The 18453-nt window shown below is 34.8% G+C and overlaps 1 protein-coding gene across 1 annotated transcript in view; it reads left to right on the top strand.

Moving 5' to 3' along the window:
* The window catches only part of DDX4 (DEAD-box helicase 4), a 60363-nt gene that overhangs the window by 38607 nt on the left and 3303 nt on the right, over positions 1 to 18453 (top strand). Inside the window, exons 14-17 of the mRNA XM_045565663.1 lie at positions 607 to 761; positions 3601 to 3730; positions 5394 to 5560; positions 9398 to 9543. Coding sequence (XP_045421619.1) covers positions 607 to 761; positions 3601 to 3730; positions 5394 to 5560; positions 9398 to 9543 — 598 coding nt within the window. The remainder of the gene's footprint in view (positions 1 to 606; positions 762 to 3600; positions 3731 to 5393; positions 5561 to 9397; positions 9544 to 18453) is intronic.

Consider the following 18453-nt stretch of genomic DNA (forward strand, 5'->3'; position numbering starts at 1 on the left):
TTGGCTGGGCTCAGTGGCTCATCCTGTAATCCCAGCACTTTGGGAGGCCGAGGCAGGAGGATCGCTTGAGGCCAGGAGTTGGAGACCAGCCTGGGTAACATAGCAACACCCTATCCTCTACAAAAAATAAGAAAAATCAACTGGGTATGGTGGTGTGCACCTGTAGTCCCAGCTACTCAGGAGACTGAGTCAGGAGGATCACTTGAGCCCAGGAGTTTCAGGGTGCAGTGAACTATGATCGGACCACTACACTCCAGCTTGGGCAACAGAGCAAGATCCTGTCTCTAAAAAAAAAAAAAAAAAAATGTCGTTGATCTATTTCTAACCCGTGGGTCTGTTTTTTTAAAAAATATGAAAAATATTTTGATAGGGTAGATTGATTTTATCAAACTTTTTCTATTCTATAATATGAGCATAAAACCTAAATATTAAGAATTTGTTGAAATAAGAATTTTTCATTTCTCATCGTAAACTTATCAGCAAGATAGAAGCAAAATCTAAAGGCTGTAAGGGCAGGAGGAATAGCTTTCTGTAGGGACAAAAGTGATGCCTGTGGAAGCAAGATGATGGCACATAAATCTTTAAATTAACTCATTCAACTTCCAGGCAGCTTTTCTCTTGCCAATTTTGGCTCATATGATGCGTGATGGAATAACAGCCAGTCGTTTTAAAGAGCTACAGGAACCGGAGTGTATTATTGTAGCACCAACTCGAGAATTAATCAACCAGATTTATCTGGAAGCCAGAAAATTTTCTTTTGGGTGAGTATATCTTGAAAGCCCCTCACAAAATAGTTTTTCTTTAGAGATTTTTTAAAATCACTTATCTTGGGAAGAACTCAGTAATAATGCACTCATGGAATTTTTAGCATTATTGATTGAAGTGTATTTTTTCATAATCTTATGGAATTCCATTTATTTTTGAAAAAAAATTATTAAAAGATAACAGAAGTAGAATATAAGAAAATAGGGAACATGTGGGTTTTTTGTAGTTTTTAATGCATATTTAAAAATGAATTTAGAAAATAAATTAAAAAAATCAAAATGAATTTAGGATATTCCTAATAATTTTCTTTTACATAAAATTTCATAATATGGAAAACTACATAATCTGACCTAATTTTTAGTGACTTTAAAATTGTATATGTGTGTATATTTTATTTCCCTGTTTTGGAGTATTTAGGTTCTTTCTATCTTGAAGCTATTGTAAATAAAATTGTAATGACTGTCTTGCTATATAAAGTTTTTGTTTTAAATATTTCCTTAGAATAGATTTTTATCAATTTTAATGTTAAAGAGCATGAACTTATTCTAAAGCTCACACTAATATACATTTCTGCCAGTAAGTAGTATATGAGAAGTCCAGTTTCACTATACCCTTTGCCAACATTTGGTATTGTATGTCATCTATTGCTGCCTGACAAATTACCTTAAAACCTAATTGCTTAAAACAAGCATTTACTATCTCAGTTTCTGGGGATTATGAATTGGAAACAGCTTAGCTTGGGTGCTTCTGGCTTGGAGTCTTTTATGAGGTTGCAGACAAATCTTCTGAAGCTTTGATTGGACCTCTCCCTAAGGATGCTTGATTATTTTTAGGAAATAGCAACTGGCTTCCCCTAGATTGATCAGTAAGAGCAAGGAGGAGGCTGCAGCAGCTTTTATGACATAGTCTCAAAAGTCACACATTATCACCCTGCCACATCCTGTTTATAAGAAGCAAGTCACTAATTCTTGCCCACTCTCAGAACTAGCTGTATAATTTGTCAGAACTAGTGAAAAATGAAAGTACAGGGCCCTTTGTTCTAAAATTATTGCAAATTTAAAGACAGCAACAGCAGAGCATTAAACTAAGCACAAGGTTCTCCTGAATTTGGGAGCCTGTGTGATTGCACAGGTTACACACCCATGAAGCCAGTCTTGCCCACACTTAGGGGGAAGGGGAATCAAGATCCATATTTGGAGGGAGAAATACTGAAGAATTTGTTTATACATTTTAAAACCACCACAGGTATATTCATTTTTTTATTTGATTATTATGAGGTTGAATCACTTTTTTGAATGTTTAGTACATTTTCCTTTGTGAATTATCCATTTGATTCCTACCAGTTTATCTATTGGAAACTTAGCGTTTTCCTTTACAATTTTTTAGAGATTTCTATGTAGAAACTATTAGCTTATTTTGTATAAGTTTAATTTTAACCTTATTTTGTATTCAGTTTATTTTAAATGTGGGAAGAAAAAGGTAAAAAGTTTAAAATCACTTTAATGTCAAACTTAATGGATCTTTTAGAAAAAGATGTGGATTGCTTATATCAGTATTTGCTTTTAGGCTTTCAAATCAAGTAAAAGAAGACCATGGATATTTTGTTTCTTTAAAAACAAACGTGTAATGCATGGTAAATTCATACAATGTGTGTGCACAGAGATGGACATTTCTGCATGGGTATTTGTTGCAATATTGTTAAAAAGACTAAGAGATACCTAAATGTCCGTCAGTAGAGGACTGATTAAATATGGTACATATAGAATATTGTAATAATTAAGTTATTGAGTAATTAGCATATATTAAGTTATAAATTTTTATATTTCATTTAGTCCTCACAATAGTGGAAAACAAGCCATTTAAAACAGTTCATTTAATAAAAAATAAGATTTTCCTATGCTGTTTTTTGATTCTCCAGTTACCCACTATTAACAGTTTCATATGAATCATTGCAGAAATAGTCAGTACACGTGTATGCACTTTAACCCTCCTCTTGAGAAATGGGGGCATATTTAGCTGTTAGCACGGAAGGTTTTTTTTAACTGACTATATGTTGGAAATAATGTTTAATCTAGAACTGCAGACCTTTCTTTTTATGTATGCACAGCATTCCTTTGTATGAGTGTACTATAAGTGCTCTACTGATAGACACTTAAGTGGTTTCAGCCTTTTGATATTAAAAATAATAGTGACAATGAATATTATTGTATGTTCATCTCTATTTTACATTCATTTGTGTTGTACAATATGTATTGTACATTCATCTTTGTTATACATTCATCTGTGGGAGTGCATAGGAATGGTAAATTTCTAGATGTGAATTTAGTGGGACAAAGGGTAAGTTTTTAAATTTTAAGAGATTAAAATTCTGAGAGGTTGTGTCAATTTTTTCTCTTCAAATGCCAATTCCCCCTATATCCTGGCTAACATGGTGTTACCACACTTGAGGGAAATGTTGTCTTAGTCTTCATTTGTCTTTTTAAAGTAATGTTGAAGTTTTTTTTTAATGTTTAAAAGCCATTTATATTTTTTATGAACGATTTGTCTTTGGCTTGGTTTTTTTGTGTGTGGGGGTGTATTTAGGGAGGAGGGTAGTGGTGTTAACTCATTGTTTTTGAAGAGCCCTTTAGCATATAGGTTGTAAAATATTTTTTTCCCAGTTTGTCATTCGTTTTTCCACATTATCTTTTCAACTTTTTGCTGGGCAGAATTTATTTTTTGAAAGGGTAATTAAAATGTATTTTTTTCCTTATGGATTTTGTTTTATATGTTGTGAGAAACAGATGCCTAATTTTCAAGTAACTAGAAAATGCCATTTATTTTTCTTGTCATCAGGACTTGTGTAAGGGCTGTTGTTATATATGGGGGAACCCAGTTGGGGCATTCAATTCGACAAATAGTACAAGGCTGTAATATATTATGCGCTACTCCTGGAAGATTGATGGACATCATAGGCAAAGAAAAGGTAGGCTATAGTGAGATAACAGTTGTGAGATTGATAAATTTTTTTTTGTATGGGAAATGGAAGGAATGGGGTAAAGAAAGATATATTTACTAGAGCACCATTTATATGTTAGTCTTCATCAGATTCTTTGTATTCTCATATAATTCTTAAGATAATCTTGACAGGAAAATAAATATTAATAATATTTTCCATTTTATTCTTGGGAAAACAAATTCAGTGAGATATGCAATTTATTTGAAATCCCTTAATTAGCTCTAGGAAATGCTAGAGTGAGGGTTAGAGTATGGGTCAGCTTCCAGAATCCATATCCTATATCCCCCCATCTCACTACACTGGGAGAAAAATACAGTTAAATATTTTCATGTGGTTTCATGTATATCTTAGTGGAAGTTTTTCTCCTGGAAGAAACCCTTTGTGGCATCAATAATTTTGTCTCTTGTTTAACCATGTGAATGATATTAACCAGGATTGTTAATTTTCTAAGTCTTTAAAAAGATTTTAGAGCTAATGTATTAATTTAGGAATTCACATACCAGATTTTTACATCCCCAAATCAATACTTTAAGTTCACTTTAATGAGTCTGATTTGCTTTAAACATGTGCTTTCTGCATAAAGGCATTTTTCTTAGGATACTTATTAAAAGCATCCTTTATTAAAATATTAGAAATGTATCTTACTTTCCCGATAAACACCTTCACAGGGATACCAAAATCACTTGTTATCTTTTTGCAAATGTGTTTCTCTGTTTATAGCAATAAATGTTGTTCATGGAAAGATAAGAGAAGCTTCCCAGTTGTTCCTGAGTGATTAGAGAATGGGGAATTTAAAGATGTTAGAAAAAAATTTACCAATTATAAGATGCCTGAATATGTTGTGCTGTTAGGAGATTTTATTTCTTACCTTAAAGAGTCTAACTTTATCAGATAGTACAGTCTAGATCTATGCTTTCCAATTCAGTAACCACTAGCCAGATTTGGCTATTTATTTTTTTAGAGACAGGATCTTGCTCTGTCACCCAGGCTGGAATGCAGTAGCATGATCATAGCTCACTGTGGCCTGGAGTTCCTGGGCTCAAGTGATACTCTTGCCTCAGCCTCCTGAGTAGCTGGGACAACATACCCAGCTAATTTAAAAAAAAAAAAGGTTTTTTTTTTTTTTTTTGTAAAGATAGGGTCTTGCTATGTTGCCAGGCTGGTCTCAAACTCTTTGCCTCAAGTGATCCTCGGCCTCTCAATGTGCTGGGATTACAAGTGTGAGCCTGGAACATGTGACTATTTAAATTTTAAAATGATAAAAATTCAGTTCCACAGTCATAGTAGACACATTTCAAGTGCTTAATAGCTACATATGACTAATGGCTAGAATGTTAGTGCAAATAATAAAACTTTTAAGTAATTGCAGAAAGTTTTATTGCATAGTGTTGATCTACATGTTTGGTTTCTTTTAGCCTTAATTTAAAAATGTTTTATAATGCTAGATAGAGAAAATTAAGAACTGAAACAAACAATAATAGTATTGTCTAAGCATAACGATTCTCACCATCTCATGCATTGATTTCTAGTCTTTGTTTTTAAGAATATTATAACAATTGGAATTGTGGGGAATAGTTTAATATAAACTCTTATGCATTTTCTGTTCTTACCCTTGAATATATCCTTAAAGATTGGTCTGAGACAAATCAAATATTTAGTTTTGGATGAAGCTGATCGCATGTTGGACATGGGTTTTGGACCAGAAATGAAGAAATTAATTTCTTGCCCAGGAATGCCATCAAAGGAAGAGCGTCAAACCCTTATGTTCAGTGCAACTTTTCCAGAAGAAATTCAAAGGTAAATTGTTTTTCTTTTCAGAAATCATTTGGTTATATACATATGTACCTTTATGGAAGTAAAAGCAATGTGAATATCCTAAGTTTTAGAGACTTGTCTTTTTTAATATAAGATTTTAATATAACTAGTTTAAAAATATGTGTTCCTAAAAAGTCTACCACATTTTTCATTGTTTCTTGCCTTTATTTCTGGCTTTGCATTAGCATCACATTTTATTAAAAAGCATGTGTGTATGTGTTGTAGCACAGCACCTAGCTAGGATTTAATAAGTCCTTATTAAATGAAATTATTTTTATTTGCCTTCTTTTCAAGCCTAAATGTATAGGATTTAGAAGGAGGAGGACTTTGGTAGATAGTTCACGTGACTTAGCACAGCAGAAACAAAACAAAAAGAAAATTCACATACCAATTTTTGACAGATATTTGAGGATCATGCTATATATGATGTGGTCTGATGAATTCAGAGGTTAGGATGACACATCTTTGCTAGAATGGTGACTCTTTTTCCTGCCAGCTGGTTCATTGGCACAGGGAACCTAAAGTGCCCATGCAACAGAAGTGGCTTATACAAATCATCCTGGACTTAAGATGATTTGATTTTACACCGGATTTATTGGGATATAATCCTATTGTAAATTGAGGAGCATCTGGACTTATGATGGTTCAATTTAAGATTCTACAATTTTTTGGCTTGATAATGGGTTTATTCAGGGTATTAAAGGCATTTTTGATTTAAGATATTTTTTACTTATACAGGGTTTATCAGGATATAACCCTGTTGTAAGTCAAGGAACATCTGTAATTCAGTAGGACTCTTGCTGTTTTCTCTAGTGGAACTTTTCTTTTTGGGATCCAGCCCCTCTAAATCTGAAGAACTTAGAGTTGGAGGAGGAGGAATGGGAATCACAGATTTCCCATGTGGGTTGTTGGGAATGATGGTGGTGGGCCACTCTTGCTTGCACTTGTTGGCTCCCAGACTAATGCAACATACAAAGCTTTTTGATTCAAAGAGTTACTATGTCCTCTTGGATGATGCCCTGTCCTCATAAAGAGTTGCCGCCTACCTAGCCCTTGAACTGTTCTTTCTGTGGACTGTTCCAATAGTCTTTCAGGTTGGTGCAGTATATGATGTAACCTGTGGATCCCATGTTTATGGGCCTGTTCCAATACTTCCTTTGCTGTGAAGTTGGTCTCTTGTTCTGACAGAATGTTATGTGGAATCCACTGCTAGTGTATCAAACATTCCATGAGTGCTTGGATAATGGTGTTGGCTATTGATTTGTTTTATTAATACTTATTGTATATTAATAATAAAAATCTTTGTGTAAAGTTAAAAAGAGTCCTTCACTGGGGGAAAAAATCTAAATCCTAAAGCATTGGGTCATTTGATGGATTTTTTTTTTCTGAGTACATAAAATAATCATTTCTTAACAATTGAGTGGTATCTTAAATTGGAAATGAGGTATTTATATTCCCACCATTAGCTTTGGTAATATTAAGTAGGTAATTACCTACCTGATTAGCAGGAATATTCCTGATGCCTATCTCTTTTTAGGCAAATAGGAAATAGGAAAGTATTTGGATGTTGGCCACCCAAAATAACTAGTGGGTATATACGACTGTCAGTAATATTTGTTGAGGATCTTTAATGAGCCGTATTTGATTATAAGCCCTGGGGATATATGGTAAACAAAATAAGAGTCCCTGACCTTGAGTTGTTTATATTTTTGCTTCCTGACTTTCCCTCAGTTACTTCATTGTTTATTCTTAAATGTTACCAGTTGCCCATTGTTCTATCCATAATCCTTTTTTCATTTTGCATATTCCCTGAACCATTGTAGTATCCATTCCCTTGACTTCCACGTCTACCTGTAACTCTCCCAGATTTATTCCCTATATTCTTAATCTCTCTTCTGAGCCCGCCAGAGTTTTAGATTTAACTCTTTGGGAGTGTTTTGCTTCCCAGATGAATGACCATTTTCATGTTCAAAATTGAACCTACTTTTTCTTCATCTCCCTCCCTCCAGTTTTCTTTATTCTAGTTATATCATTATGGTCTGTCAAAGCCAGAAATTTTTGAATCATGATGATTGCTCACATTTCATTAATTATCCACCCTTTAAAAATATTCAGCTTGGCAGTTATCTTTAAAATATTGTGAATCTGTTAGTTTCTTCTCTATTTCTCACTTTAAGTTAGGTCCTTTTCAGCTTCCCCCTGCTCCTTGGCAGTAGCTTTTTAACCCGTCTCCCTGCCTCTAGTCTCACTTTTTAATTAGTAATAATTCCAAAATAAGGTCTGATCCTTTTGGACATTTAAAATCTTCCCATGCCTTCCTGTCTCCGTGGACTGATTTTTAAACTCTAACACAAAACACAAAACACAATCTCTGCCTCATCTGCGACTTTCTTACCTGGAATCATGTATTTCTGGTCTATCAAAGCTATTTCCTGTTGGCTGAGCAAGCTGAATTCTATCCCTCCTCCCTATATGTTCTTGTTTCTTTTTTCTTTCGGTATAGAATACCTTTCCTCAATTGTCACTGTTCCACATTCTTGCTTGCTGTTTCCTTAGATCAGGCTTCAAACTTGAAGTCTCTTCTAAATAGACATCATTTTATTCATTTCCTGTCAGTGAATCTTGTGAGAGAAACTATAATATGTAAAACATTTTGCACCCTTCTTGGAATATAGTAAGTGTTCATTAAATGTTAACTATTGTAACACTAAATTGTAATGATTTTTTATATGACTATATCCTGCATGATGTGAAGCCTCAGAGGCAAAAACACCATCATATTCATCTTTGTACTCCCAGCACATTGTAATGTATGCCTGATACAAGACTTAGTAAATATTTTAGTGAATGAAAGCAGTGATGGACCAATGGAGAATTTCAGATGATTTCAGAGTTTGTGCCTAAGTGAGAGCGGGTGCTTGACTCTAGGAGGGAGGTATAAAAGAAGCTTTTCTTTTATGGTAAGAGAGTAGGTGAGGAGAAAGCAGAAGCAGTGATTAAGATTCTGGATATATGCTGACTTTGAGCTGTTTTCATGAAGGAGACAGCTAGAAAATATGAGACTACTACATAGGAAGGAGGAGGACTGAAGATTTGGGCCTCCGCATTTATTCCTAAAAACTCAGCTCTCTAATCAGCAACTACTGCAGTGCTTCTGGGTGACGTAAAGCATTACTTCTCATTTGTATACTGATGATGAGTTACTGTGTATCAAGATGTTGATACCTTCAACCTTTGGGGCAAGGCTGACTCTGCCAAGGCCATGAGGCAAACCCTAACTCTTGCCCAATTGTGCTATACAAATATTATTTTCTATGTATGTTGTGGTGTGAAAAGCACTGACCTAAGATAAGATGTGCTTGAAATCATTTAAAGCAGAGGAATTTAACAGGTAATATTTTCAGAAAACAATTCCCAATAATAACATACATAAAAGCAATGATGAAAAGAATTTGTGCCTTAGGCTATTTCAATTTTTAACAAATTCCTGCTTGTTGTAGTTGATACTTATTTTAGTTCATATTTTGTATTTTTATTACATGTACATTTTATAGTTTTACATGGACAGCAGATCCATTTGAAATTACTGTATCCGTAATTTGATGCAAACTTTTCACTAATAGTTATGTATTTTGCAAAATGTTAACATTTTATATTGATCTTTGAAAATAGTACTTGGGCAATATAAGTAACCACCTTATCTTAACTGTTATAATCTGCTGTCTAACTAATACAGATGTAACACTTGTAGGAATTCAGCGAACAGTATGAGTATTAATGGAGGAGGGTAAGTTAAGGAATAATCCTTTGTCTTTCAAGGTTGGCTGGGGAGTTTTTAAAGTCGAATTATTTGTTTGTTGCTGTTGGACAAGTGGGTGGAGCATGTAGAGATGTTCAGCAGACTGTTTTCCAAGTTGGCCAGTACTCAAAAAGAGAAAAACTTGTCGAAATTCTACGAAACACAGGTATTTTACATTGATATAATTATTTTTTGTCATGATGTTTTTTTAAATGACTAATTTTAAAAAATTACTAAAGTTGTTTGGCATGACTTCTAATAGGTTTGTTTTAATTGTTTCCTCTTCCTCTAAATCTCTTTTATAAAAGATTTCCTGGTTCAATTTTATGTGAAAATTATATGGAAATATAGTCCTTTCTCCTCCATAAAGGTTGAAAATAAGATAGATTTTAGGCATAGTTTAACTGTTCCAGCAGAAGTATATATATTTTTTTGTTTTAGAAAACTGGAAAGGTAATGACACATCTTTGTATCAGGCTTATTGCTTCATCAAAAGCAAATTCTTGTTTTTGTGTTTCTGGTTCCTAAGTCTTGCTTCCTAAAGCTTCCCCCATTCATAGATTCAAAGAATTTTAGAGCTGGAAGGGACTTAAGGTCTAGTTCTGTTCTTCTGTAATACCTATGAGAAATCTTTTCCTCTCCCTCACCCTGCAAAAAACCACTTTTCATTTTTAAAGTCATATTTTTTGTTTGAGATAGCCTTATTTTGAGACTATTAGTAAAATTGTTGAATATAGTCATTTTAACACCCTCTTGTTACCTCACAGGCCAGGTCTGTTTACAGTGCTGTACTTTCTCCCATCCCTGCCCACTCCCCATTTCAGTAATTCTGTTTCAGCTGAATGTCACTATTGAGATGGAGGAACGAGAAAGCAGCAAATCAGCTAATTTCCAATAATGAGCAAAAAGAGAAAATTGAAAGAAAGGTGATTTAGAAAGCACTTAGACTTACTTAAAAAAACTTTTTAAAAATCAAGTACTCATCTTGAGTTTAAGAAATTTTATTGGTTGGCTTCATCAAATGTTTCATTATACTTTAACATATAAAAATAAAAGTAATACCTGTGGGCCACATACTGTTCTAGTTGTTTTACATATGTTAACTCATTTAATTCTCAAAACAACCTTATGAGGTAGGTTTTGTTGTTATCTCCATTTTACAGATTAGAAAACTGAAACACAGGTCAAGTAACTTGCCCAGTATAAATTGAAGCTCCACATGCAGAAGAGATGAACACTATATGGTTTTGCTGAAGTTAGAATGTATTTCTAGTATAGTCAGCTTAAGATCTTTTTATATATGAACCTGTAGAATAAAGTTTATTTGGAGAATAAGCCAAAAGGAGAATGTTTTTCAGAAGTGCTGGTTTGCCCTTGAGAAAAGGTCAACATGTATGAGTACAATTAATATACTTCTGTATTATTTAAACAGTTTAATTTTTTGTAGTTTAAAGTTCATTCTTGTGTGTGTGTGTGTGTGTGTGTGTGTGTGTGTTTTCTTTTCTTTTTTTTTTTGAGACAGAGTCTTATTCTGTCACCCTGGGTAGAGTGCAGTGGTGTCATCGTAGCTCACTGCAACCTCAAACTCCTGGGCTCAAGGGATCTTCTTGCCTCAGGTCTCCTGAGTAACTGGGACTACAGGCCCATGTCATGCCCCCCCCCCCCAGCTGATTTTTCTATTTTTAGTAGAGATGATGTCTTCTCACTCTTGCTCAGGCTGGCCTCAAACTCCTGAGCTCGAGTAAACCTTTCCACCTCAGCCTCCTAGAGAGCTAGGATTACAGGCATGAGCCACTGCACCTGGCCTTATGTGTTTTTAATTTTGCATGGAATGTTCATGCAGAATATCGTCAAATTTTACTTTTTTTTTGCTTATATAATTTATCTCCTTTCCTACTCTTTAATTATTCTGTTTTTCCCTTTTGCCTTTAAATGCGTAAGTTTCTTTATTTCAGAGTAGTATAACCAACTGCCATTTTCATAATTTTAAGTAACAGAGATGAAAAATTTTATTGAGGTCTTTAATTACCAAAGGAACCAGTAAGATGTTACAGCTAGTTCAAAGGAGAATTAAAAGAACACATGTATGTGTAGTGTAGGTTATTAGGAATGCTAAAATTAATTTACAAATAGATGTAAGACTGGTCAATATCCATAAGGCAATAATCACATTTGAGGGGAAAACTTCATTTGCATTTTCACTGAGAATAATTTGCATTACTATCAATTGCAATAGAGTTACAAAATTAAAAGACTATGGAAGGCACAAATAACCCAAAGGGTATGCCAGACAGTGATCTTTTTTGCTCATTTCAGTGTCTTCACAATTTTTCTTGACAACCTATGTCCACCTCATGGTTGTGGTTGGTCTTATGTTTGGCTTGCTTATTTGCATTTGTGCAGCAAGACTGTTCATTAACAGTATAGGCCTCCTTCAGTTTATTCTGCAAATCTAGAGCCATACAGTATTGAAAGTTACTGAAGTCACAAAATTAACTTTTGTCTGGAAGTGTTCACAAGGAATCTCAGATTGAACTTTTAAAAGCCTCTATCACTTGATACCTGAAGGATAGGAAACTAAGTCTCAGAAACTCTCTTAGATTTCACCTGAAGTACTAGAAATTTAAGTGAATTTTACTCAGAAGTGCCCCAAATTTCCTGTGGCTCCTGGCTGGGCCAGCTTATCTGGGAGGACTTTGTAGGCATTGGTTCCATGAGGAAAACCAACTTTTGTTCATTAAAACTATCGGTCCCATCTACCATGCCATTCTCAAATATGAAGCCCAGGTAAGACCTTAGTTGCATGATCAACTTGTCCAATTATACCCTCATAAAAGAGGGAGGACAGATTCTTACTGAACTGATGCTGATACTCCATGAAAGTAAGGAGACTCTCTTCTGTAGAGAGTTTCTGAATTTGGGTTGAGTGGAGTGTCAGCAGGAAGTGATATCAGATACTATTTTAAAATGTTTCATTGTAGTTTATAAAAACAGTCTACTAAATTGCTGGGTTATAGCTAGCTTAAGAAAGGAGCTTCCTGATATATCCAGAAAATAGAACATTAAAATAATATTAACAGTATTTCAAACAAATGACCACAATAAGATTTCCTCCATTAGCTCATTGAGTACATATATAATTCTTGTTTCATTAAATCTGTTAGGAATCTACTTTCATGATTCTGTCTGCATCTATGAGGACTAGTTCTAGAAATCTTGCTCAGTCCAGTGATACGGTCTGAAAATTGTGAAAGCAATGTTAACTTAGAACTTTCTACCCAAGACTCTATTCTTTGAATTATCAGTAGTTTCAAGTGCCTGGGACAGTCCTTTTTCACAAGGCTCATAGTCTGTCCTTTAAGATACAGTTTCTGATCTGTAAGTTACAGCAGAGCCTTTGGGCAAGCATCAAAAGAATACAAAAGCTGTAGATGACAGACTTCATGGCTGTGGTTAATTTATTATTGCTAATTGTTAAATATGGAAGGTCTGAAGGAGGGTTCATAATAATAATGCTACAGATAAATAAATTTTTTTCTATGACATGCAAAACAAAGATAATAAAGCCATTCATCCCTCCCCCACCCAAGAGGCAGTCTCACTGTGTTGCCCAGGCTGGAGTGAAGTGGCACCACCATAGCTCACTGTAACCTTGAACTCCTGGGCTCAAGTGATCCTATTGCCTCAGCCTCCTGAGTAGCTGGGACTACAGGCGCATGCCACTATACCTGGCTAATTTAAAAAAATTTTTTTAGAGATGGGGTCTTGCTATGTTACTCAGGCTGGTCTTGAAATCCTGGTCTCAAGCGGTCCTTCTGCCTCAGCCTCTTGAGTTTCTGGGATTACAGGTGTGAGCCACCACGCCTGGCCCATTCCAAAAAAATTTTTAGACCAAATATCTCAGATGATTAAGCCTATTTTCAAAGAAGTAATCTGATTTATGAAAATGGGTAAACACAATTTTTCATACCAAGAATATTAGGTAAATAGAGCTGATAAGTGTAGAATAGGGTCCAGAGAGCTTTATTTTTACGAAATGCCATGTGTAAGTCTGACATACATGTTGAGAACCACTGGAGGAGATGCTAGATTCAAATAAGGAGAGAAATAAGGCTGTAGACGTATACACATTTTAAATAAGTGAAATTATGATTGGCAACACTATAATGTTGTATCAGTCAACATACTTTCAGGACTCTTTATAGGAAAACTCTAGAATTATTTCATGAGAGTTTTGATCAGTGTTTCTCTTGAGGATAAAAACATACTAAAGCCAGTGAGAGATTTATAGATCATCAGGGACTCACATAAAGAGACATTTTTGAAATATACAGTTTGAGGATCTTTTATCCGAAATGCTTGGGGTCAGAAGTGTTTCAGATTTTGGGTTTTTTCAGATTTTGGAGTATTTGCACTATGTTTAGTGGTTAAGCATCCCTATTCTGAAAATCTAAAATGCTCCAATGAGCATTTCCTTTGAGCATCATGTCAATGCTTGAAAACTTTCCAGATTTTGGAGCATTTTGGATTTTGGATTTTTGAATTAGGAATGCTCAACCTGTATTGACATTTTACTTATGCCCTTTAATCTTGAAAGCTTAATGTCTTTCTGATTTGACAACTCTTATCGCACAACTCTTAAATAGTAATACATCGAACAAGCATAATTATTTTTAACATCCATTTTTTTTTTATAAGTTGAAATCTTTGTACTTTTCCTGGGGTTCTGAGAAATCTCATTAGTTTTTTAGGTAGATTTCTTTTTCTGAATTTATGGTTTGATCTTTTTTTTTTTTTTTTTTCCAGACAGAGTCTCACTCTGTTGCCCCGGCTAGAGTGAGTGCTGTGGCGCATCAGCCTAGCTCATAGCAACCTCAACAATCCTCAACAATCGTTCTGGACTCAAACAATCCTTCTGCCTCAGCCTCCTGAGTAGCTGGCACTACAGGCATGAGCCACCATGCCTGGCTAATTTTTTCTATATATATTTTTAGCTGTCCATATAATTTTGTTCTATTTTTAGTAGAGATGGGGTCTCCCTCTTGCTCAGGCTGGTCTCAAACTCCTGAGCTCAAACAATCCGCCGACCTCAGCCTCCCAGAGTGCTGGGATTACAGGCGTGAGCCACCACACCCGGCCTATAGTTTGATCTTAAAAAGACAAACCAAGGCCGGGCGCGGTGGGTCACGCCTGTAATCCTAGCTCTGGGAGGCCGAGGCGGGTGGATCGCTCGAGGTCAGGAGTTCGAGACCAGCCTGAGCAAGAGTGAGACCCCGTCTCTACTAAAAATAGAAAGAAATTATCTGGACAACTAAAAATATATATATATAAAATAATTAGCCGGGCAGGGTGGCTCATGCCTGTAGTCCCAGCTACTAGGGAGGCTGAGGCAGTAGGATCGCTTAAGCCCAGGAGTCTGAGGTTGCTGTGAGCTAGGCTGATGCCACGGCACTCACTCTAGCCCGGGCAACAAAGTGACACTCTGTCTCAAAAAAAAAAAAAAAAAGACAAACCAAAAAGAGTTGTCAGAGGAGAGTTGAACATTTGGTTATTGTAGGATTCATGGGTGTCTGAGAAACAATATTTGGTTACCAATTTAATTGAAGTGACAATAAAACATTTAGAAATAAACATAGAAGTTAACGTGGTTAATAAAGAACCATAATCCTTTTATAAGTAGAGGACCTTTGCTCCTTAGTCTTTTTTTTTCTTTAAATAATCAAAAATATAATAAAGTCAACAAAATCACAAGGCTGATTAGAAGAAAGGTAAAGAATAACCTTTCATGTTGTAAGTGAAGACATTAAACAGTAAGTCAAGGGAATAATTCCATCCAGTTGGGTTGCTGAAATATTAACACATTTCATACCTTTTTTTCCAGATTCAAGTGTTATAAATCGAAGGAAATTAAATTGTTTCCAAATTTTGTCTTTCATTTGCTTTTTCAATATTCTGAAATGAACTTTAGGACAAAATATTTGAGAGCCACCACTTTAGGAAAAAACTGCTTTTTTTTTCTCCCTTTGAAAAACAAGCACATACCGTTTGTATTTTTGTCACTATTACTCCTAGTATAGTTGCAACCACTTACTTTATTATTTTATTTTTACAGTTTTTTTCCTTGCCATTTGATTTTGCAATAAACAACCACTTACTTTAATAATAATAACTTTTAACCATAGTAACTTCTTCAGAGAGGAAACTGGGAGCAGGGGTGGACTGTTGAGATATGTCATACATAAGCATTGTCTACTGTTTTTTTGTTTGTTTTTATTTCCAAGTATTACAGGGTACAAATATTTTTGGTTACACAGATCACTTTTATAATGCTTGAGTCAGGGTTATAAGTGTGCCTGTCACCCCAGATAGTGTTCGTTGTACCTGTTAGATGGGTTTTTGCCCATCCCCTCTGTTCCCCTCCCTGCTGCTAGATTTCCATTGAGTTTTACTTCCCCATTGTCTACTGTTTTTTACCTGAAGCTTTTGGAAATTATCTTCCAAGATGACATTTTTCAAACATAAATACTGTTGAATAACTCCATTTAGTTGAACAGAGATTTCGATTTTCATATTATGGAGAAATAATATTAGCTTATTTGACTGGTAAAACCTTCATATATTAGGAAAAACAAACCCAAGTAGAATAAGATAAATGTTTGCATTATACTTAACACTGATAAATAGGAAAAAAGACATAGTGTTTTTTTAAACCAGTTATTAAATTAGTTTCATTTGCCAGAGACTTCACTTAACTAGGTGAACTTGCACTCTTAAAAATGTTTCTGATTTAGTTCCTGTAATAAGTTTTGGAAAAACTTTTAATACAGTTAGTCTTAGAAGTTCAATTTCTTTATCTTCTGGGATTTTAGGAATATTTTCTCTGTAACATTTCTCTATTCATCTCTATAAACCAATCTGAATAGAGCTCCTTTAATTTAAGAGACTTTATAATTTAATGTTTTAATACTTCCATAGGGTATTAACATACTGATATCACATAATGGTAAAGCCCTTTTTGAATTAGACACAGAGAATTTATAGCTTCAGTTCTACCACTTTAGTCACAAGTCAAGAGTAAACACAAACAGAAGAAATTATAATCAAGTTATCAAAGCCAGACTTCTTTTTAGATTCTTGAGTTTAGCTCACAATGGAAAAATAGACAAAGAAATAGACTAACCAAATGGATTTTCTGTCATTTCTTACCTAACAGAATAAATAACTATAATTAATCCATTTACAGAGACCACCAAATAGTCTGATCATAAAACTAAATTTATAATCATTGCTGCCACCAAAGGGAAATAGCATATTGTCTTAACTAAAGAAGAAAGAAACTAGAGAAACAGAGTCAGCAGAGTTAAATTTTTATTGCCACTTGGGATTCACGCTGGGAACCAAGAAAAGATGAGACCAGGGCTCAAGCTGCTCAGCAGTGTTTTCATTGTACCTGATTCTATCAGATGAATCAATTTTGGCATTGGGCATCTTGTTGGATGACCTCAAACTGTTGAAAGATAATTTTTAATAAAACATAAAATCATTACTTTTAAATAAGTATAAAATGACCATGACTCAAAGATTTAACTCATTTATTACTGTGGGAACCAGTTGCCTTTTTGATTTTACTATTTGGTTGTCTAAACAGCAGTCCCCATCCTATGGTGAGTTGTATAATTATTTTATTATATATTACAGTATGATAATAATAGAAATAAAGTGCACAATAAATGTAATGTGCTTGGATCATCCTGAAGCCATTCCCCCTGCACTCCCCCCAGTCTGTGGAAAAAATTGTCTTCCATGAAAAACAGTCCTTGGTGCCAAAAAGGTTGGGGACCGCTGGTCTAATAGCTATCTGAGACTTAAATATCACCTCTAAACCATTTTTTTCTCGTGGTCCTCCCATATCAGTTAATGTCAATTCCATTCTTCCAGTTGCCTAGGGACAAAATCTTAGTCACCCTTGATTTTTTTCGTTAACTGCACATCTGATCTGTTGGCAAAATCCTCTTGGTTCTGCCATCAAAGGATATCTAGAATGTCTTAACTGCTCAGTTAAAACAAAGATCGTGTCATTTCTCAAAATCCAATAGCTTCCCTTCTCAGAGTAAAAAAGTTATTTTAATGGCTTTCAAGGCTTCTGACTTCATCTCCTACTGCTCTCCCTACTCCAGCCACACTTTATTCACGTCTGTTCCTTAAATATACCACTCATACTTCTGCCTCATGGCCTTTGTACTTCCTGTTCCCTCTGCCCAGAATGTAAAAGCCACATGAGGGCCTCTTTTCTGTTTTTTATGAGCATAAGGACACCATGTCTCAGTCTTACACTTATTCTTCCCTTAGCCTTGTAATGCCTTCTCCCCAGATAACTTGACAGTTCGCTATTTATATTTCTACTCAGCTACCCCACCATCTGATTATCCTATCTAAAGTAACCTTCTCTGGACCCTTTATCCTTCTGACTTTTTGCTTTTTAGGTCTTAATGCATAATATTTATTATTTGCCTCCTCACAATGAGAGCAGGGGCTTTATTTCTATATTTCCAACACCTAGAACAGTGTATATAGTAAGCATTAAGTATTTGTTCCATAAATGAATCAAGTAAGCTGATGAGGAGATAGGTGGGGGGTTATGAACAGTAATACATTTTTATTTTCATGAAGGCTATAAATTATCTTCTCTAACATTTTATAGGGAAATTCTCTGTATAGAAAAATCTTTGGCCCATGCTTGAATTTCTACTAATACTTAAATACTTTAAGCTAAGAAGTGAATATTCCTTAATGAGTTAGGAGTCTGGGATAAGGTTATCATTTAATTCTTTTAATATATATTATAATATATATATATGCATATATATATATGGAATGAAGAGATTTGAATTAAGAGGTAATGTTTGGAACATGGATTATGGATTATAGAGTTCAGCAGCCCCCGCCTCAGATGCCATTATTATGAACATCTCAGGCAATTGAGGCAGAATGAAAGACTGGATTATCTTGGGAGGTAGAGAGTAAAGACATTCATAGAGAAGGAGAATGGAGAGGAGGAAGGGACTGAGATAAATTT

Source organism: Lemur catta, chromosome 12 (assembly GCF_020740605.2).
Source record: "Lemur catta isolate mLemCat1 chromosome 12, mLemCat1.pri, whole genome shotgun sequence".
Lineage (NCBI taxonomy): Eukaryota > Metazoa > Chordata > Mammalia > Primates > Lemuridae > Lemur > Lemur catta.